The sequence below is a fragment of the Pituophis catenifer genome, unplaced genomic scaffold (genome assembly GCF_029215685.1).
Source record: "Pituophis catenifer annectens isolate HBS135680 unplaced genomic scaffold, rPitCat1.0.hap2 SCAF_1, whole genome shotgun sequence".
In the NCBI taxonomy this organism is placed as follows: domain Eukaryota; kingdom Metazoa; phylum Chordata; class Lepidosauria; order Squamata; family Colubridae; genus Pituophis; species Pituophis catenifer.
Window position 1 is genome coordinate 22,741,833 of NW_027256881.1, and position 23,920 is coordinate 22,765,752.

At 42.5% G+C, this 23,920-nt stretch overlaps 1 protein-coding gene across 1 annotated transcript in view; it reads right to left on the reverse strand.

Annotated features, from left to right (window-relative positions):
• The window catches only part of ASXL2 (ASXL transcriptional regulator 2), a 72,546-nt gene that overhangs the window by 37,963 nt on the left and 10,663 nt on the right, over nt 1–23,920 (reverse strand). The window contains exon 2 of the mRNA XM_070946868.1: nt 1,499–1,581. Within this exon, the coding sequence (XP_070802969.1) occupies nt 1,499–1,581 (83 nt within the window). The remainder of the gene's footprint in view (nt 1–1,498; nt 1,582–23,920) is intronic.

Below are 23,920 nucleotides of genomic sequence, written 5' to 3' on the forward strand. Positions count from 1 at the left end.
CGTATTCAAGTCCCAAAAGTGTACCCTATTTAGTAAAACTGAGGAAAAGTGCAAACTACAAAGCTTTTTTAAAAACAAAACAAATGTTTAAATATAGAAATTGCCATAATCTGAATGGAGTACATTTCAATTTTCTATGCAACTTTTTTTAATACTATAAAAGCCATTTTGATTACAAAGCATGCAATCCATGTTTGCTTTCCAGTAAAAACAGTGCATGCACACGGCAACTTCACAGCAGGCATACGAAGTCCAATATTTTTTTAATTGCATACTTATTCCCACTAGGAAATGCTTCCCATTAAGCAGATAGGTTAGTTAACAACAAGCATTTAACATTTTTATAAAACATATTAAAACATTCAAAGTATTTCATATGCTTGTTCTAATAATTCTTTAAACTGAACTGTAAGGCAGGTCATTATTACACTCTTACAGATAAAATGATTGTGCACCTTCGTTCATGAAAGGCCTCATCCAATCCCTGTCATTCAACTTGGAAAGAAAATACTGTAAAAGTAAAATTAGAAAACACTTCAACTGTCTAAATCAGGGATGTCAAACATCATTTCATTAAGGGCTACATCAGGGCTGTGGTTGACCTTGGGGGGCCGGGCGCGTGTGGTCGAGTGGGTGGGTGTGGCCAACTGAGTGGACGTGGCCAGCTTGATGCCACTCCCCAAATTCCTGGCATGTTTTCTTTTCACATTGGGTAGACCAGGCCAAAGCTACATTGGCCTGATCTTTCCTCTTCGGATTGGATAGACCAGGATGGCCCCATGGACCGGATCCAGCGGGCCTTGAGTTTGACACCCCGGTCTAAATCATTAAACATTTTCTAGAATCATAGTAGTCAACAGCAATCTAGATAAATGTCAGATATTTGAATATGGTATTTAAAATGCCAGAGTTCATCCAAATTATGGAGTTAATTTTAAAACTGTTACCTTTTCTCAGCCTAACCAACCTCACAAAATTGTTGTTAGGATAAAATTAAGGGAGATCTTTCTAAAAGTTGCCTTGAGTTCTCAGAGGAAATTGGAACAAGCATGCAATAGATAGCATAATAGTGATTCCCAGAAAAGTTTAACTTAGTCCAGTTCCTAAGCTTAGTGAAATAACTAATGATTTACTGATTGATAACTTAGTCTCAACCCCCAAGCAGCTCTGAAAAGTAAAAATTTTAAGGCACATGACATCAAGATGATACTACTTCAACCAGGAAGTTGCTCTCCAGTTAATGAACAAAACTCCTTTTTGTCCGTTACCAAATAGCATTAGTTCCCTATTCAGTGTTTTCATAAATACAAAAAAATGAACTTCAATCTAGAAACAAAACATCTGAAAAAAAGTTTGGCAACACAAAATGAACATCAGACAAATGCATATGCTGCCTTGGTCAATTATTTGTACCTGCAATACTTACAAAATCTACAGTTGGAAAATATTTCTGTTTATGTTATTAGGAGTAGCAAGCAGTATAATAATTCATACTCACCTAATCTCTTTTAACCCTTCTTTTTGGATAACCTGAAGAATCTCTTTATGGCTCATTGGTCTGTTAGGATTTTTTTCCAGAACCTTGTAAGAAAAAAAAGTTTTGAATCAACTTTCTTTGTCTTATTTTAGAACCAGCAACTGGCTTCAATCTTTTTTTCTATATCCTATGTGTACTTGTGTGCCCAGTGATTTATAATCAATTCTTCTAAACATTTATCCCACAGTCTGAGCTAGTAAACAGGTATTGCACAATATGTTCGCAGGTGGTACCTTCATCTTATTTTTTCATTCATATCATTAGCTAGACTGCATTCTTATCATTAGCCTCATTGTCATCAACCATTCTGTCATGTCTGACCCTTGGCATCTCTATGGATTATTCATGTCATTAGCAAAACTACTAAAATCCCATTACAATGGCAGATAATTTGTATAACTAATTCTACTTCTGCTCATTTCCTATTGACATACCTACAAAACATAGTAATTAATTGTACATTTAATTATATTTGCACATATGCAATATCAAGATTAAAACAAATAAACAGAAAGGGAATGTTTATGACCCCAGAATTAGTGGAATAACTGTTCATGGTGGAATAGTCAATTTGGCTTCAATACTGTCTCTTGGCATTCATCATGCAGAGTTGCCTTAAACCATGAAATGGGTGGCAAATAAATTTGATAAATAAAATTGCACAGTAGAGAGGTAACATCTGTCTTAGAAATGCTTGAGACAAATGCTACATACAGAACAGCTTACCTAAAATTGAACCTATATGAAGCTAAATGGCACAATCCCAATACATATCAGTCAATGCTTTGCCAAAATTTTATTCTGGATGGCTATTACAGATATTTCTTTTTTATATATTTAATAAATTTATATGGGTGTTCATCTCATAAATATGACTCTAGGTGGCTGACAATTTTTTATTGTATTATTTCTACTTTGATTTCAATCTTCTTATTAGCACTGGACTACTTTGACATTGGTATTGTAAATATTATGATATATTTTATATATCTATAAAATAAATGTTATAGTAAGATACCAGCAATGCCACATGTCATACATGATGTCATTATCTCCACCCTCTACAGTGCCCTTTATACTGCTGGCAATAACTGTAAGCCATGGAAACGAAGAAAACAAATCAATGGATCATTAAATAAATCAACTAGTGTTCTCACTTGAGGCAAAAATGGCCAGGCCAGCCCAACGATGCCCTTGAAGTCATATATGACTAACAGTAATGGAAAACTTACAAGGATGAATAAAAAAAGATAGCTGTTACATTTTGAGATGAATTCATAAATTGCATCAAGTAACTTGAGTTCAGGTGTGTCCATCCTGTGGCCCATGGGCTGTATGCAGCCTGGATAGCTAGTAATGTGGTCCCAAATAGACTGTACACTTTAAACATTATGTGATTTATATACCTTGACTATATTATATATTTTATATGCGGCTCGAGACAATTTCTCTTCACATAATGTGGCTCAAGCAAGCCAAAAGGTTGGACACCCCTGTTCTAGATTGTATAACAGTACTCTAGACTCTATAACCAAAGTCAAAGTTCCATCACTAGGAGGGAAAAAAGAATTTTCTTAAAGTTCTAGATGTTACCTTCAGGACTAGAAAAGTATTCTGGCTACGTACAGATTAGGAGTCAGGATAGACATTGCTATATGATCTTCTGCATGCTAAAGCCTCCAAAACATAAATATTAAATGGCAAAATATTTATGCAGGAATATGAGCTAGTCTTTTTCTTATAAAATTGGGCATTTTAAAATTAAATACGTACAAATTAAATATAATACAAAACAATGTATCATTTTGGAGTCAGTGGGCACCATCTAGTGGTATCACGGGCTTCATAGCACCTGTCAGCATCAGACAGCTGCCTTCCTGCCCTCAGGATCCTTGCAGAGTTAGGTTGGATACACTGTCCAAAATGATAAATGAAAACTGAAATGATACTGAAAAGCTATTGGGTTTTTTTCCTGCGTTAAAAAGCAAGAAGGCAAATAATGAGCTATTTTCTCAGAAGAAAAAGGATTTTTCTGTCCTAAGCTTGGAAATATCTACCTGCCTGAAAGAGGCAGCATTAGAAGAGTGCTTAGTGAGCTGGCGTGCCCACTAATATGGCTCCACGTGCCACCTGTGGCACGTGTGCCATAGGTTCGCCATCACGGTACTAGGCAGTCAGGAATCAATCAATCATCAACTATAGCATGGAAGCACACATGGAGAGAGGGACGTCCTCACAGGGTCTCTCTTATATATACAGCCTCTTAAAGTGATAGCAGTTAAATAGCTCTGTTAACTCATTCTCACTATGACCATGTCAAATCTAGTTTAAGCTCCTTTTCGATTTAATTTTCTAAGCTTATCCTGTATATTTTCAATAAGTCATGGCTTATTTCACAATCTGAAGTACCTCAAAGTTCCCTTTAGAAAAAATATATTCCATTTTCTGAATTGTTGGATTTGTCCAATCCAAATCTTATTGTGATTCCATGTTCTTCCATTTTTCCAACGAGTAGTATTAGGTCCTTTTTATGTTACATTCACTATTCTTGCCATTTGCTGTAAAATTCCTTAATATTCTTTTCCATTGCAAGTGAACATTGCAAATGTATACCTACACTGCTATTATACTAAATGATATTCTTTCTGAGTATCCCTGCCATTTGATTCTTTGATAAGCTCTTATGCCCTTTATTTATTTATTCCTAACACATCTAATTTAATATCCTTTATTTCCTCTTTGATAACTTCAAATTTTCCTTGATTTATGTGTCTGACATTCTATACTCCATCTTAAAATGCACAAGCTTAGGATGACCAGAATTTTTTTTAATTAGGCAGTCTTGGTTTTGGAAAAGATGAATCAGGCAGCCCTCAGATCCCAAATCCAAGAAAACATCTCATTTTCAGGAACTAATCCAGCAAAAGATTTGCATGAGCTACAGTGCAGAAACCACTTCCATATTTACTATCATTTTGGGATGACTGGCAGTGGCAGCATGGAAAAGATTCTTAACAGAAATTACATCTGGTAATCACTAACTGTATTTCCTGCATTGTTTTTTCCTCCTCTCCATTCTCCATTTCCTGTTGGCTAGCAGGGCCTATTGCTTTTTGGTCATCCACTAGATTGATCTGATGTGGAAACATTTTGTACACAAAGTAAGACAGCAGACAACAGGAAGTGTTTGCAATAACTATAATAATGTTGGAAAGCCCTTCAAATCTTAACTTCCAATCTTTCTGAAAAAAAGGGTGCAGAGCTAAACTTAGATGTACTTTCTTTTATTTGGGGGGAGACCATGCCCATCTAATGAGGGCAGGAGGATCAAGAAACAAGCAGTGCAGATTTTATTACCAGTGTTAAATAAAATACTATTATTCAATTGCAAATTAATATAACCATATTTATCAAATTTTACAAATTATAGATGAGCCTAAGAGCTAATAATGATCAAAAGAGAACAGTGAGAATTTTTCCTGGAGAAGCCTCATAGGAATGAATGGGATTGATACGAACTTGATTCCTCCGAGATTTCCATTCATTTCACGTTGACTTGAGCAAGAGAATCTGCCAATGAAATGTATACAGACATATTTATTGAAATGTAAATGTTAGGGTGTGTGTAAAAAGTATTTGTTGCTTGTGCAACGAGCAGAGCAGAAACACACAGGGAAGGAGATAAACGTGCAGCTCGTGTGAGAAAAATCTTTATATACAAGATAATAAGCAGTCTCGGTGTAGGTAAAACAGTCCAAGGTCATAACCAGTAATATCAGTCCAGTAAGTATCTTCCCTTACCAAAGCAAACAGACTTTAGTAACTCTCGGTATACAGTACCATATAACAATCCAGTCTAACACCAATCAGCAGAAAGACGCAGGAAGCAACAGGAACAGGAACAATCAGGAACAAAGAACGCTTCTCTGCACTGCTTATTTATGCACTGTAGCCTAATTACAGGGTTCAGCAAATCCTGATTACGTGGCTCAGTTGTTTCTTAAAGAAACAGATATATTGCCTGACCAACAAGTTAGGAGTAAGCTACAAGCTGAACCTAACAGTAATAATTTGCATTTGCACTTGCTACTGGTATATTCTACTCACAGCCGTAGTAAACAGGGTATTTTACAAATATCTAAAAGCTGTAAAGACCATCTGAGATGCTGTTCTGGACAAAGCTGGTTTTAAAATTTAAATCCTCTTAATACATTGAAATGTATACATTCATGACCAAAAATCTCCACAGTACTATTCATCAAAGCAATTTGCTGAAAGATGTCTCCTAAATACGATGTTAACTCAGACAGAAGAATTACAGGCAGGTTTCCTCCTCCCCCTTATTTTTTTTGAGTAACGCAGGCATGGACAACACAAAAGTACACTTTTCTTTTACTCACTGTTGAGTAAAAGAACTATTCAAAAACTTCCTTACTCTCCCAAACACACAAATTATGGAATGAAGCTGAAAGTAGCAGTATAGCAAATGTTTGCGAAAGCAACTCCTGGAAGAAGTTAATTAACTGAAAGACAGTGGCTAAAGACAAAAATACTCACTACACTATAATTCTTAAACACAATATTTAGTCAATGGCCGGCCCCCCATTTCTGCTTTAATTAGAAAACTAAAAAAATGAAAAAGTTCTACTGTGGTCCTACAGCCGTGATGGCGAACCTACTGCACGCATGCCAGAGGTGGCACACAGTGCCCTCTGTGGGCACACGAGCCATCGCCCCAGTTCAGCTCTGCCACGCACGTGCACACGCCTCCCACCGGCCAACTGGTTATCGGGTCTCTGCCGTGTATGATGGCTGTGTTAGATAGACATTAATGGCTGTGTGTTGCGTTATTTTGAGGTAATAGCACATTTACACTATTATACAAGCTGTATACTCACTACTTTACACTGTAGCCAGTTGTCAGTTCTTCAATGTTGTCACATGAAAAGATATACTTCAATATTTACAAAATGTGAGGGGGTGTGCTCACTTCTGTAACATACTATATAAGTACTGTGAAGGAATATAGAGCTGACCTTGGAAATAGAGAACAGAGGGAAAGTTGGACAGACTTTCAAGATTCGGTTATTTGACCCTACTACAATTCTGTTATTCCACCTTAAATCACTCCAGAGCATTCTGGAATTCCTGCCACTTCTATTTATTGAATTGCCAACTATACTTCAAAGGGCTGGCATTATCAGAACCAACAACTAAAAGAATTTTGTGATTTTGACATTCTGGAATATCAGCAGCTTCTTAACCCAAAGTTCTTAAGTTTCTTTGATGCCTGTGATGGACAGAGTATTAATCTTACTTGTCCTCATGATTCTTCTTTGAATAATATGTAGGTCAAGTATCTTAAAGAGAAAGGACACCACTGGTAACTCATCTTCAAAAATATTTCTAATCTTCCAATCACAGCTGAGTTCATTTTCTAACGCAACTGTGCAGAGATTTCAATGGCCTACATACATTCTCATAGATCCAGCTAGGGCTAGGCAAAATAAAAAATAAAAAAAAAATTGAGAAGAGGCAAAGCACTCTGCATAGTCTACAACTTCAAAATCAATAAAATTTGGTAGAGTGGTGATTGTCATCCGAAAATCACTTATAGCTTTCAGAGGTGCTACTCCACAGATCAGTGGACATGAGACTATTCATTTAAGCTGGGCTCTGAGAATCAGTTGGGATTGTTGCCATTGTATCATCCTCCCTGCTCCATGGCAACTTCCCTGCCTGAGCTTCTTGACCCCATCACCATGCTGGCAATGGAATTTCCCAGGTTTGGGGGACTTCAATCTGCCTCCTCCCAGGAGTAGAATCTAAGGCAGTTCAGGAATTCATGGCCACTATGATGACCATGGGCCTATCCCAGGTTATCCAGTGCCTATCATGGGTCACTCACTGGATCTGGTGTTTCTGTCAGAGCAATGGCTATGTGATCTTTGTCTGCAGGAGTTTTCAGTGTCCCCCTTGTTATAGTCAAATCATATCCTGATTACTATGGATTTTCTGGCACTGGAATCCACTGCAGTGAGGCTGGACCCACCAGGATGGGGCACTCCAGTGATGGATTTCAGAGGGAGCTGGGGGTTGTTCCTGTTGGTCTGTTGCACAGTCCTTCCAAGACCTTGATTGCCACTTGAAATTAAAGGCAACTTAGGCATTGGAATGGATCACACCTATTGTGATATGTGGTATGAGACCTCTCTCATGGCTCTTATCACTCTCTGTAGTTTAGAGGGAATGAGGAAAATGGAAGAAGAGACATTTACAGGGCCATTGGTGCTCAACCAAGGATGAACCTAACCAAACACATGTTAGAGCTGCTATTAAGCCTACCTTGTACAGTAAGGGTGACAAAGTGGCAATAATTCTAAACCTCAAACTGCCGCCCCCGTTTCAGATGACACAGCCCTCTTGAGTAAATGGAGTCAGAGAATCTTCTGCAGGGACATGTAGAGGAATTTGCTCAAATCAAATCAAATAACTTAGATTTTCTCACAGTTGGATGCTGGCCTAATTGCAGGCCCAAAGGAGATGCCTAGGGTGAATCTTACCTGGTTATCTAGGAACAGTTTGAACCTATGGGACCTGAAAAAGTGAACAGGGTCCTTAGAACTGAGCCCAGCCACCTGTCCTTTAGATCCATGCCCCTCTTGACTTGTGAAAGCAGCCTGGGGAAAAGGGGGTGTCGTTTGAGTGGATCCTAGCAATACTTAATTCTTAATTCTTCTTCAAGTGGGGGGACGGACTGTTTCTTTACCTCTGAAGGAGACTATAGTTCATCCTCTCAAGAAACCATTGCTGGACCTTTTGATACTGGACAAATAATGCCCAGTATCCACCTTCCTCTTTTGGGGGGAGATTGATCAAGAAGGTGATTTCACAACAGCTTTAGAGGACCTTGGATAAAATGGATTATCTGGATCCTCCATCAAGTTTCAGACTTCAGATATCGAACAGAAACAGCATTGCTCATGGTTTTGGATGATCTCTGGTGTGGGCAGGATGGTGATGGTGCATCTATCTGTGCCTTACTTGATCTCTTAGGGGCTTTCAATACCATTGACCATGGTATCCTTCAGTATTGACTTAAGCAGGCCTTTTCTGCTGTGGTACGTACACTGTGGAATCTTCCCTCCCAAGTGATGAGATAGGTCGCATCACTTCTAAGCTTTCAAAGATACCTTAAGACTGGCCTGGGTGAAGTTGTGAGATGGCTCTATTATTGCTGACATTGCTCTATTATACTGTATTTCTTTTCTTGTTTAGTTCTGTTTTTATAGTTTTTAATGTTTTAGTAATTATTTATAATGGTTTTTAACCATTACTTTATATTTATTGTTTTATTGGATTGTTGTGTGCAGCCCAGAGTCAATTACTATGAGATTAAATTAATCAAAAAAATGACGAACTATTGTCAGGTTTAGCCCAAGAATGACACAGAACAACCCAGCCAGAGTTCACATCTTTATTTGCTTACACACAATAGACAAATTTTTGCCAGACTAAACTTCACTATTCTCACCTCAATGGACATACTCTTGAGAGATTCTAGAGAGTGGCTATCCTCACTCCTTTCCTCTGTGCTGGGCTGCCTCTTGTCTTACCTATTTAGAATGTGCTTCCTCCTTCCCAGGAAACTACTACTTCACTGTAGTCTATCACATCACCTCCCCCCTTGAAGGCACCATCCCTCACAACTATATACAAAAATAGTGATGACATACAAAATCAGAATGAACAGGAAAAAAAGAAGGGAATGGGTAGAAACATTTACCCTTTTAAAAATAGACATTGCTTTCAAATACACTGGATTTCTAGTATAATTTGCCATGTTTCTCTCTGGAATTAATGCACCTATAAAATAGTTTTGTCAATTATAAAGAATATCTGGATAAATCAAATCTATGTGATAAATTCAAATACAATTGGCAACTCTAAAAATGTGCTTATCTTGAGAGTCAACTCTAGTCAAAAGCTGTGCTGAATTCTCCAATAAGCCCTTAACAACAAAAATATTCAGAAATAATTCTACAATTGAAAAAATACATGTAAGAGGAATTTATTATGAAAAAATAAAATCTGCAAGATTTTTTATTTCCATTTTATTTGGATTTGAAAAACAGAATTAACATTAATAGATATGTATATTTATGCAACTCAATGAATCCCACTTTTTACTCCTGGTATTTGGTAACTTTACATTATCTGTCCTACCCAGAATGATTAAAGTGTTCATTATTCCCAGTTACCAGAATATATGCTATGCACCTCTTCCGTCTTCTGCATTCACCACCATCATCTTTTAAAGGTAGCAGATCAGTCATTTATTTTCATAATTGTCTTACTAAAATCCTTGATACTGCCTTGCAAAAGAATAGCTAAGAATATCCCAATGTACTTGCAAAATTTGTATGTTTTTGAATTTCTGCACCCAGTGAGCAAAACTGTTTTTGGAGTATATCCTTTCTTGGCCTTCCATTTTCTACTGTGTTTTGACTTTGGGCGGTTTGTCTCTTTCCTGTGATTACCTATTCTATCAGTACCTTTCATGTAGCACTAGAAGCATCACTAAGACTAAAGAAAAAAAAATCAGGTCAGCTGCTTGGCATAGATATTTGCAATCTGCTAACAATTTCCAGAAATTCCTCTGAGTTGCTCATTGTGCAAGAGAACTTGGAATCAGGGGAAAGAATTACATGGGGGGGGGGGGGATGTGCTTTGCAAAAGCCAAGACGGCTAAAAATGCTCCTAATATAAAGCAAAGTAGGACAGCAATTCCTTTGAGGATTTCAATTACCAAGTCAGCTGTATGAGGGAGTAAGTAGGTGGCAGAACAGCCCTACCCCTTATTATCTATTCTGGAAAACAAGGGAGACGGATAGCTTCAAGGGAAGAAGTGCTCTAATTCAAATAAATATCACTTGCAGAATGTGTGTACTTACTGTTTCTTCAAGGATCTTAACATAAAAACCAAATCAAGCTTGTAAACATTTGACAACAGTCACTTCATGCTACATGAAGAGACTGCACTGAGAACATCTGGTCAAGAAACAAAACAGGTAGTTCTCAATTTACGATCACAATTGAGCCCAAAATTTCCATTGCTAAGCAAGGCAGTTGTTAAGTGAGTTTTGCCCCATTTAATGATCTTTTTTGCCACACTTGTCAAATAAATCCCTGCATTTGTTAAATGAAGGGGCGTTGGTCCTACCTGATATGCCCTTTCTCATCGTGATTGCCAGGAGGGGCCAGGATGGGTTATCCTAGGCTCTAGCTCTATGGACTGAGTTGAATTTTCCGCCTCCCTGTGACGTTCTTCAGTTTGACAACAAAGTCGAAGTGAATGGAAATCCATCTGAAACACAGAAACAAAATGCTCCACCTCTCGGGAGTTGGGCCAGACAGATAACAGGGTGGGGCTGGCCCCTCCAGGTGATCACGACGAGAAAGGGTGTATCAGGTAGGACCGACGCCTCTTCTCCATAGTGTATTGCCAGAAGGTGCCAGAATGGGACATACCAAAGCTTGGCAGTCCTACGGGTGGGAACTGTCCTGGGTCGACACCCCTGGCTCCTCATGAACCCACTGCAGGACCCGCCAGCCAAATGCTGCCTCAGCAGAAGCGTAAGAGTCAAGTCTGTAATGACGGAAAAATGGAGATGGTGACGTCCACGTAGCCGCCCTACAAATCTGACAGTAGCCTGAGTAGCCCAGGCCGCCATCATGGCTGCACTGCGCATAGAATGTGCGGTTATCCCCTGAGGCACCAGGAGAGCTTGAAGCTCATAAGCACGGGCTATACATGCCCTAAGCCAATGCCCTACCGTGGAAGGGGTCGCCCTGTGGCCCAGAGTTGACGGTTGAAAGGAGACAAAGCGGTCCTTGAGATGTAAATATGGAGGGCCCTCCTAACGTCCAGCGTATGCCAGGTCTGCTCCAAGGTGTGCCTAGGCCTTAGACAGAAATCAGGCATGACCAACTCCTGTGCTCGGTGAAACAAGGAGTTGACCTTTGGAAGGAAGGCAGGATCCAGCTGCAGGACCACCCTCTTTGGGTGGAAAATACACAGGTCCTTCCTCACCGATAATGCAGCCAACTCCGATATCTGTCTGGCCGATGTGACGGCCACAAAAAAAAAAAAAACCTTACACAAGAGGAGGTGAAGGCTGGCCTCCCACAAAGGTTCAAAGGGCGCTTTGGTAAGGGCCTGTAATACCCTGGTCAAGTCCCAGGTGGGATACCGGTGAATCGTTGGGGGTCGCAAATTAGAAGCCACTCACAGAAATCCTCATACCCTCAGATGGCGAGCAAGGGAGCCTCAATCCCAAAAGGTCAAGACAGAGCCTAGGGCAGCAACCTGCCTATGCAAAGTGTTAAGGGAAAGTCCCCGTTTCAGGCCCTCTTGTAAAAACTCCAACACCTCCACCACTGAAGTTGAAGTAGGGTCCAAATGTCTCCTGGCACACCAATCTGTAAAGGTTGTCCAGGTTGCGTTGTAAATGCACATGGTTGAAGGCTGCCTGGCCGCCTGAATCATCCAGATGACCCTGATAGAGAATTTCTCCAGTCTTAGGAGCCTCCGATCAACCGCCAAATGGCCAAGTGGAGCTGCTGGGGGTCAGGATGGAGCACGGGCCCCTGGCTGAGGGAGACTCTGTCCGGGGAAATCCTCCAGGGTCAGCGAACCATGGCCTCCTGGGCCAATGCGGGGCCACTAACAGCACCTTTGCCCTCTCCAACAACACCTTCCTGATGACAGCTGGGATCAGGGGTAGGGGAGGGAAGGCATATAAGAGCCCCTTCGGCCAAGGGCTCCTCAGAGCATCCACCCCCTCCACTCCCGGGGCAGGGAACCGGGAAAGTAATCAGGGAAGGTGAGTGTTGGAGATGCAAAGAGATCAACCAGTAGCTGGCCGAACCGGTCTGCGAGTTCTACAAACATGCTGGGATGGAGCCGCCACTCCGATGGATCTACGGTGGCTCAACTCAGCCAGTCGCCTTGGACGTTGGCCGCCCCCGCGATGTGATCTGCTGTTAGGGATAAGAGATGGGTCTCCGCCCACCAGCACAAGGCCTCCACCTCCTTCATGAGGGACCTCAACCGAATCCCCCCTTGCTGGTTGATGTGGGCCTTCGTTGTGATATTTTCCATGAGGAGAACATGGCGCCCCTCCACCTGTGGTTGGAATGTCTGTAGTGCCAGATGGGCTGCCCTCAGCTCCAACCAGTTGATCTTCTGGATGAGCTCCAGTTGAGTACACTGTCCCTGGGCAACCTGAGACCCACAATGGCCTCCCCAGCCAAAAAGGCTAGCGTCCGATGTCACAGTCAGCCTGCAATGCTCCCCGAAGAAACAGCCCTTCCTGACGGCTCCCGACACCCACCAGTGCAGTGAGCGGAGCACCCTTGGCAGCACTCTCCCCCAAGCTGTCGAGGAGCTGGTGCCTGCCCTCTGACAGGAAAGCAGGAACCACTGGAGTGGTCAGGCATGGAACCTTGCCCACGGGACTATGGCCAGGCATGAAATCAGTTTTCCCAGCAGTTGGGACAACTGTGCCACTGGAACCATCCTTTCCTGCCAGATGAGTTGAATCCCCAGATGCTCTCCTGCATTTCCTGAGAAAGAAAAACCTGGCCCAGAGCACCCAGATGTACTAGCCTTGTCGAAGGCGCAAGGTGACATTTCTCCAAATTCATGGAAAACCCATCGTCCTGAAGAGTCCTGATTGTCGTGGCCAGATCCCATTCCGCTAGCCGCTGGGAGGACACCTGGATGATCGTCCAAGTAACAATGGATCCTGATAGGGATAGCCCGTAGGTATGCTGCCAGCACTGCCATCAGTTTGGTAAATGTTCAAGGGGCCGATGCTAGGCCAAATGGGAGAGCCACATATTGAAAGTGATAGCCGGCATAGCTGTTGTGACTCCGACCCCCGAGCCTATCTTATCAGAGGGAGAAGACTCTGAAAGTGAAGGAGAGGAGTTGGCAAGGCCTCCCCCTCCAGGACCCTCCTCTCTGGCAATGCCTCAGGTGTCTTCCGAAGAAGAGATAGGCCAGGAGCCAGGCACTTCCAAGCAGCCACAGTTAGACAGCGACGGAGATAAGTCTTGGCTGGATCCCCGACAGCGTCGGAAAGACAAGTGCGCGCTGCAGAGAAGGAGGCGTGCCAGAGATTAAGCTGAGTCACTGGACCACACCCCACAGGGGATAAAAGGGGGTGTGGTGGCCATTCAGGCTTTGTGACGGACAAAACTGAAAAGCTAGCAAGTCATACTGCGTTTCTGGAACTTCGTTATATGCCTTCCTTGAATTTATTATGGACTGGACTTGACAATTCTTTGGCTTTGTGAACTTATTTTGGTTTATCTGACGGAGGAGGAAAACCTCCCTCTGTGAGTAAAGTTTTTGGCAAGCAGCTACTGGGTTGCTGCCAATGCTGTTATTTCAAAGAAATTCCTGACTGCTGGTTTTATTAACTCCTCGCTGACTGTTTGTGTGCGTGTGTAAGTCGGGGACAGAACAATAACAAAACTTCAGGTACTGTTAGTGATTTGGACGTATAGGGATGTGGAGGTAAGCCTCCGCTAGGTCTATAGAGGCCAAGAAACCCCCCTCCCTGATCCCTGCTAAGATAGAATGCAGGGAATGCATCTTGAACCTCCTATACACAATATAGTTGTTGAGTCCCTTGAGATTTAGAATTACCCTCCAGCCCCACGAGGCCTTTGGGATGATGAACAGGATTGAATAGAATCCTTGCCACCATTTTACTGCCAGAACTGGCTGAATGGCCTGGATATCTAGCAAATGCTGAATAGCCGCTTCCATGAGCCCCCGCTTCACTGGGTCTCTAGAAATGGGGCAGCAGAGGAAAAGCCTTGGAGGAGGGAAAAGAAATTCGAGGGAGAGCTCTGCTCTTATGGTCTCCCTGACCCAGGCGTCTGTAGTTATGTCGTCCCAGCAGTCTGCGAATAGGCCAAGATGGCCTCCTATGGGAGCCTGTGGCATGATGTCACTTGTGGTGGCAGGCACTCTGCCACTATTGCCCTGGAAGGGGCGGCCGACTGCAGCAGTCTGCCCCTGCCTCCATAGGCGGGTCTGTCGGTCTGGAATGCAGATCTGGGCTGGAAGGGCTGCTCTTGACGGGGAAAGCTTGCCCCAGCTGCTGGAAGGAGGCCATCTAAAATATGACTTCGGGTGGTAATCGGTCCATCTGCCTTGTGAAGGGAGCACCTTCCTCTTGTCCCTGGCCTCAACGAACCAAGGATCCAGAGACTGGCCAAATAAATTTTCCCCTTCAATGTGGGCAGAGGCCAATTTCCACTTATTCTTATTCCACTTATTTCCAATTTCCACTTAGTCCATGTGCCAATGACGTAGCCAGATCATACGGCAAGCAGTGACCGCAGATGTCATGGCCCTCGCTGAAACTTGGTGGAGGCCAAAGTAGCATCTGCAGTATATTCTGCCACCGCGAGGATCTTAGAAAGATCCTGGTGGGCCCTCACGTCCTCTGGTGCCAAACGTGACTGCAGCTGTTGAAACCAGCGCACTGATTACCTGGTGAAAAACAACGCTGTGGTCAATGTCCGTATTGCCCAAGAATCCGCCAGGTGAGCCCAGCAAAGTGCTGACTCTTCCCTGCGCTCCTCCGCTTCAAAGTGTCCTCTGCATCAGGTGGGAAAACGGAGGAAGAGGTCAAGGCACTACTGGGGTATCCACCTTGGGCACCTGAACAAGGTTAAGAAGGTCAGAGTCAACCCCAAAAAGCGTATTCTCCTGACTGGTGGACCGGAGATGTCCACTGTCTACGGATCACCTCTAGGAACATTTTAGGGATAGGGATTATATCTGCCGCTATAGCCCGTTCCGTGAACAGGAAATCTTCCTGTTCTCCAAGGTCAGTAGGAAGCTCAGGTACATTAGAGTCCATTCCCAAATGGGTAGTAGCCCACGTCTTAGCGAGCAGTGGTTTGAGGAGAGCAGGGTTGAAAAGACCTTGAAAATGCTGTCTGTCCAGGGAGTCCTGCTGAAAATCGGAAAATCTCCCTCACCCTGGAACCCCTCCGATTGGGAGTACCAGCTCTGGCCCGAATGTGCAGGTGAAGCAAGCCCATAAAAACTTGCCCCCTCAGCCGATGGCCCCAAAGGGTCCACATCCCAGTCAAGAGGCAAACCTGGATCGGTCAAGTTGATGGATTCCTTCAGCAATCTCTCCCCTGATCGCTCGATCAATCCACTGCTGTATGAAAGAAGGCATATCCTGCTCCTGCCACCCCCCCGGACAGAGCCCCAGTAAATGTCGCCTCAAGCGTCTTACGTGTGACCCCTGAGGGGCCAGGCCACTGTGGGTGGGTCACTAGGTCCTCAGGTGACCAGGTTGAAGCAGCTCCCGACTGGGAAACCTCCTGCTGTGGTTGCTGCAAAGCGGTATCAGGGGAGTGGCGTACTACATGGCATTCCGCCCTCGTGTTACTGGCATGGCCTTATGTAAAGGCACCTGCAGAAGCCTTTGCAAACTGTTTGTCCAAGGCCTTTTGTCGCTTTTGCACTGTCCATTCCTCTGCCTTAGAGAACTCCTTATGCGCCATTAGCCCATATCTTGGCAGCCGCTGCCAGGCTGGCAGTCCGTGGCCTAATAGTTGCTCTGTCCACCCTATCAGGCTGAGGAGACCAGGTGCCCCCAGCTGAAAAATTTGAGCGCTCCCCACTGTCCTCCATTATTCCTGCGAAAGAAAGGCATGACAGGCAACTGTCCTATGCAGAAGACAGCAAGGGAGCGAAACAGAATAGAATAGGCCTATAAAAGGCCTTTTGCCTGGCTCTCCGAGGACTAGGCCCAGCTGGGGTGGGCCAGGCAGCAATGCCTTTAAAATCAGGGTGCAGGGCGAGCTGAAGGAAATAGAGCCCCAACTGGAAAATACTGGCCTGAATCCTGCGGTCCACGACGAAGAAGGTCCAACAAAATGGCTGCACGAGTCACAAAATGGCCACCCGAGCTGCCAGATCTGTATTAGGCCGCAATAGCAATCCCAGTTGCTGCAGTAGGAGGCAGGCCTGAGGTCAGGACTCCCAGCCACTTATACGGCGAATCCTGCCTCACAAAAATTTAGTGCCCCAATGCTGGGGGAGCACAGCTGCCCGGACTGAAGGGTCTTGGGCAGGATGTGGCAAATAGTGCCTCCGCCTCAGTGCAATTGATCCAGAAGGTGTGCCAGGCTGTGAGAGGATGGTGCTGTCCCAAGCACTCTGACGACTCTCTGCGCTCTCGGCGTACTGGCTCCAAAAAGAAAACGGCTCACACCCAGGCTGAAAAGGCTGGCGTGGCCGAGCTCACTCTGCTGCAGTCAGTGGCGAGGGATTGTCTCCACCACACAGTTGACAGGCACTGAGGCGCGAAAACGGCTATCCAAAATGGCAGGCGCTGAAGCAGCACAAATAAAGTGAAGAGGAGCGCGCCAAGGCTACAGGAGGCTGGTGCGGCCCTGGCGGCTCCTGGTTCAACCTTTCACAGTGGGGAGCTGCCATCCAAGATGGGGATCAAACCCCCTTTCTGCAGCACCCCGAAAGTCCGACCACTCCTGTCAAGAGGGGTAGGGGGTGGGAGGCGCCGATGTGGGCCACCCCCCGTTCTCAAATCCAGAGCCAGGAGAGACCCCCCCCCCACAGCTGCAAAGCCAATGCAGAAAACAACTAAAAAATTCAAATAGTAAAAAATAAAATAAAATTGTAAAGTCCAGGGAAGAAAGGCTCAGAAGCTCTATGAAGCAAAGCAATGTGTGTCCATAGCTGAGACTGAGTTGAAAAAACTGAGGAATGTCACCAGGGAGGCGGAACCTCAGAAAATTCAACTCAGTCCATAGACCTAGAGCCTAGAATAACCCATTCTGGCACCTCCCAGCGATACACTATGGAGAATCACATTGTCATTAAGTGAATCCAGCTTCCCTCATTGACTCTGCTTGTCGGACGCCAGCTGGGAAGGTTACAAATGAATTTTGTATTGTATTATTTTCACCTGAATTTTGATCACGTGACCATTGGGATGCTGCAATGGTTGTAAGTGTGAGAACCAATCATAAATCACTTTTTTCAGTGCCACTGTACCTTCAAACAGACACTAAACAAATAACAATAGCAATAGCACTTAGACTTATATACCACTTTACACTGCTTTACAACCCTCTCTAAATGGTTTACAGAGTCAGCATATTGCTCCCTGCAATCTGGGCCCTCATTTTACCCACCTCGGAATGATGGAAGGCTGAATCAACCTTGAGCCTGGTGAGATTTGAACTGCCAAAATGCAGGCAGCCGGCAGGCAGCAAAAGTAGCCTGCTCTAACCACTGCACCACCATGGCTCATATGGTTCTAAGTCGAGGACTACCTATACGTAAATATTATAAATTTAAGGGAATATTATAAATTTAAGCAGAAATAGAGACAAAAGCATATAGACCTTGCAACTCCAGGTACTTTTTTCCCTTGACATATTGGATGAATAGGTGCTAAAAGGAGTACATTCAGAAAATGCAGTAATTTTTTAATAAACTCCTGTTCAATCATAGTGATGAAACATTAGTACCAGCAGACTTTAATAGCTAGAATAGAATGATGGGTTTGAAAAACAGTACATTGCCTAACAATTTATGGGAATAACGCAATAACATAATCTCATTCAAAAGGAAAGGACTCCAGAAGGAAGAATAGATAAGTTAAACCTCGACATGCATAGCATTATACAACCATTCAATAACCATATATTTTTCCTCTCGAGCAACTTTCAAACATTTTAAGATTCAAATTCCCTTAGCAACACTAGCTGTGATGACTCAGGGCGTGGCATGAAGGCAACACAGCAGAGAACCGGTATGAGTCCCTTTATTGGCACCAATTTTGCCCCAACATCCTGTTTTTTTGTTTTTTTTTTAATTTGATTTATATGCCGCCCTTCTCCGGAGACTCAGGGCGGCTTACAATGCGTTAAGCAATAGCCTAAAGTTTACTCTCTGGCCTAGAGAAAAACTTTCCCACAAACCAGTAGCAGCTTCTGGCTGCAGATACTCCAGTCCAAACGCTGTAAGCAGAATGATTGCAATCAATCACTCCAGCAGGGTAATATAATGAGTCCCAGAAACGAGGAATAATTCCAGCAAGACAAGCACACAGAAGCACGGCACTAATTCAAACAGTCAGGAGGAATGCCAGGAATGCAGGCCACAACTCTCAACACTAGATGAATTCAGCGTTTGTTTCCTGACAAATGTCCCTCCCAACTGCCTCTCCTTTAAACTCCATCCCCAGGTGTGCCTTGTGAAGAGAATCGGGGCCCTTTCCTTCCTTGTAAACCATGCAATCTATGTTGCTCTCTTCTGCGGATGAGGAGAGGGTGGGCCTTGGTCTTCATCTGAACCCCCTCCTCTCCCTTGTTCTACCTCTCCCCTGCTCTGTCCAGCCAGTCTTTGCCCTTCCCCAGTTTCCTCCACAGCCAAAGGAGCCACTCTCCCGCTATCAGCTGTTCGTCTTCCGTCTCAGATTCAGACTCTGACGGGGGCATGACACTAGCACTGAATCTTGGCAATAATAGTAATAACTAGAATTTCAGAAACTGTAATCCGGGAATATATTTCTCTTACCACATATATTGCTCAAGTGGCAAACTTATAAAACCGTACTGTGAAATATATCTGTTGATACATAATCTATTCTAAAATTGGTTTGACCCCGCACTCACCCGAACAAATCTCTCAATATTTGGAAATATGACAAAAATTCATTTTTTCGCCTAGCTTTTGTTAATTAATTTTAATTGCATTAAAGTAATGGTGCTAAAATTATTTGTCGTGTTTTATTTCCATTTTCTTATAATTATTGTAGGACACTGCTTATACAAGCAGAAAGATAGCATATTAGTATGTAAATAAAGCCAGAGTAAAATTATTGGCATATTAAACTGCATATTGTAAGTGTGAGACCACTACCAAAGTGAACTTCAACAAAACTTCTGCTATCCTACCTTCTTCTTACAAACCTTTACATCTACTAAATATCACCATTTCTAATCAATTAGTGGTATATAATTGCTCCCATATTCTCCGTACATGCTGTAAGAAGCCAAAAACCAAGGTAACAGTACCTGTACAGTCTCTCTCTTTCTTATATACATGCATTCTCAGGTTATTGAAAATACAAGAAGCTCCATCTGGCTCTGTAGGACATAGGCTTAGTAATTATGACCTTCTAAAAGAGCTGTGGCAAGTCACTGAACAATGCAAAGGTTCCTTCCAGGGTGCATGACTTCCACTACTTTGATCAAGGAAGATTAATGGATCAGAAACAATATTATACGGCATGGACATTAGTGGAAGGGATTCTTGCACATGAAAACAATTTCGCAAAGTGAAATACATTGTGAATCTTTCTTTTTACATAAACAATTCAGAGTAGCAACAGAAACAGGTAAGGAGTATATTTACCTCTAAACCAGCTGGAGAGAGAAGTTTGAAAAGGACTTGACCTAGATTACTGTGATTAGGCAATGTTGTTCAAAGCTTTAATTAGAATCAAGATCACGAAAGAAGGAAGATGATGCAAGGTAGTTACAGACTGTGTAGGTCTCTGTACAGTTCAAGAAAGTGTTCCTTCATCCTAATTATTTATCTTACAGGCAATCGTGGGATGGGGAAAAAAAAAGCAGCAGTGTTCAAATATTGTGAGTACTGATTCTGGAAAATGTAGTGGCATGTAATTCTGAGGACTTTCAAAGGTCACAGGTGTGCTTTTTTTAGGATGTTGCTCTTTAAAAAGAAAAAAAAGCCCTAGGTGTATTTTGATATTTATTTCTGTAATAGCCATTACTGAAAAATTAATGCAACCAATTTTCAGCAGCTCTGTGGGCCACAAAACAGAGAACATGTGGGGAATGAAGATTGTATACCACTGTGATAACTTATTCCAAAGAGGTATACCTTTATTTATTATGTATAGACAGCCTCTTAACATCTTTGGCAACAGCTTTCCATATCTACGTTCACAATATTCACATTATCAGAAAAATAAAACCATATGTAGAAATCATAGTGGAAATATATACATAGCAACCTAAAATTTAATAATTCAGAAATACGAAATGCCTCTAAACCACATTTAATTATCACCTTTGTGAACACTTTCAATGAGAGTGTATAATGTACAGTATTTCAAATGGAAAAAAGTTCCACAAGTATAAGACAATAAAAAGTCTTTAGTCCCCATGCCTGGCAGCTTGATCCCTCTCATAATCAGGCACACAGAGTTTCTACGGCAGAACTCCAAGTTCCATCAAGGCAGATTGGACTTAATGAGAATCCATAACAGCACAAATATTCCAATTTTGATAATATATACTAACACCAGTCATGCATGAAAAATCCAGTTATGTAGCTTTGGCACCTGCTTTATTCTAAATAAAGAAGGGAAAAGATGGGGGAGAAGACTACATATGGGTAGTTGGGAACATTTTATTTAGATTTGAAAATGCTAAAATATTTTTGCTCTTTCCATTTCTGCTTGGACTGTTTGTCTCTTCTACCATCACTTAGGAAGAGAGAACCTGTTAAAAATACTTCCATCATTTCACGGTCTTAGGACAACATATAGAAAAATAGAGGCACATTAATTAACAGTACATTCAACTTTCCTGTTATAAAAAAAATGGCATAGCAGAAATGATCATAAGACATACATTATTTCCTTTTTCAACCTTCTCCTTACTCTCAACCTTTTCATTCTTTGTTATACATTTGTTTTGCAATTTGATTCTCATTCTCTCTATGCAACCAAATCACCTAACTCATTTTGTATTCAATTTACATTTATTCAGTACAGAACAATATTTCTCCTTTTACCACAGACAGTTTCCTAAGTATTCCATTCCTATAGCATTCAACTTAATTCTGTTTTTTCCTTAGGTTCGTGATGGCGAACCTGTGGCACACGGAGCCATATCAGTGGGCACGTGAACTCAGGTCTTCAGAGGGCCTTGGGGGATGGGGAAGGCCTGTTTTTTGCTCTCCCCAGGCTCCAGAGCCTCTCTAGGAGCCTGGGGAGGACGAAAATGGCCTTCCCGACCCCCCCAGAGGCCCTCCGGAGAGGCCCGAAATCGCCCGTTTGCCAACTTCCGGTGCCGGAAGTCGGCAAACAGGCTGTTTCTGGCCTCCAGAGGGCCTCCGGGGGGGGAGGCCATTTTCACCCTCCCCAGGCTCCTAGAGAGACTCTGGAGCCTGAGGAGAGCAAAAAACAGACCTACCAGGCCCACCATGCCATCACATGCCAAAAGCAGGGGGAGCACAGAGGGGTCGCCCGCGCATGCACGGGTCACATATAATTATGGGTGTGGGCATGCACTCTAACCCCCCTGCGTTCCCCCTGCTTTTGGTACGCAATGGCAAAAAGGTTAGCCATCACTGCCTTAGATAAACACTTTTTCCACAGAACAAAATGGGAAAAGGATACTTTTATTTTCATGCATTTTTCCTTTGCCAACATTCCTTCTTCACAACGGATCATATACTGCCTATTAACTTATGACCAATATTTGATTATCTTAACATTTCTTCATCCATTTTCCTATGCCAATATGCTATGCCATGATTTGTTCTAGCTTTTCACCATTTACATATTATCGACAGATGTTCACTTCATTTTCCCTGTCAAATATAATTATTTTGGTCTTTTGATAGCTTTTCAGATCCGTATTTCTTGCTACATCAGACTACCCTTGCCAGGTGTCCACTATTTGAGCGGACAGTCCGCTTTTTTCACATTATGTTCACTATTTTTTTTCACAAAATAGTGGACATTTTTTTTATTCAAAAGCTTTATGATGAAATGGTACGTAATCTAAAACTGTACAGTCTAAGAGAATAAGGATAGGAGAATCGCGTTTTGTCTTTTTTTTCATAAGTTAGAATGAGACAAAGATCGAATATCCATTGAACTCGATTCTCCGAAAAAATTAATGATATTAAAATAAAAATATATTATAAAATTATGTACAGTTCACATTTTTAAAATGTATTGTAGCTTGTGTTGACTGACCTAAAATGGCGTCGAGTGATGAGAATGACAGCGGCGAGATTTCGAATTCTTTAAAACGAAAGAGAGGAGTGTGCAAATACACCAAAGACTAGGAAGCTACTTTTGCATGGATTACCAACAATGAAACCGACAGAACAAATACGACGGCCTACTGTAAATTGTGTCAGAAATCGTTCACAATTGAATATAATGATATAAAAGCTGTCGCACAGCATGCAAGCACAAAAAATCATTTAGATAAGAAGAAAATAGCTTCCAGCAACAAGCGAATCAATTCATTTTTCATTGTTAAAGACTCCTCTTTCAGTGAGAAAGTGACTGTAGCTGAAATGGCTGAAACTTACCATGGGATCAAACACCATATTTCTTTCCTGGCTCAAGATTGCGGTATTAAGTTAATGAAGCAAATTTTTGATGATTCAGAAATTGTAAAAAAGATGTCTTGTGGAAGAACCAAATCATCAGCTATTGTCAATTAGATTTTGTATCCTTTTTCTATTGAGTTGGTTCTCAATGATCTTAAAACTGGAATTCCATTTTCTCTCTCCACTGATGCATCAAACAAGGAAAATCGCAAAATATATCCCGTTGTTGCACAATATTTTACTTGTGAAGAAGGACTGTGTGTGAAAATTGTAGACTTTTATGAGGATTCTTTCGAAGATTCTACATCAATAAAAAATCAGCTATGTCGAGTTCTTATTTTTTTATTTATTTATTTTATTTTTATTTTTATTGAATTTCTATACCACCCTACTCCCGAAGGACTCAGGGCGGTGCACAGCCATGAAATAAAACACATAGATATACAAAATTTAAAATCGAATAAAATGAATTAAATAAATTTGGCTGAATTAATACCCATAATTTAAAATACCCATAATTTTAAAATACATTAAAAATTTAAAATTTACACTTAAAAGGGAGAAGATTTAGGCGAGGCCAGCTTGATGAAATAAAAGCGTCTTCAGCTCGCGGCGGAAGGTGCGCAGATCCGGAATCCTCCGTATCTCTGGGGGGAGCTCATTCCAGATCGTCGGTGCCCCCACAGAGAAGGCTCTCCCCCTAGGGGCCGACAGCCGACATTGTTTGGCCGACGGCACCTGGAGGAGCCCCTCTCTGTGGGAGCGTACTGGTCGGTGGGAGGCTGTTGATGGTAGTAGGCGGTCCCGTAAGTAACCAGGTCCTAAGCCATGGAGCGCTTTAAAGGTGGTGACCAGAACCTTGAAGTGCACCCGGAAGACCACCGGGAGCCAGTGCAGCTCGCGCAGGAGAGGTGTTACATGGGAGC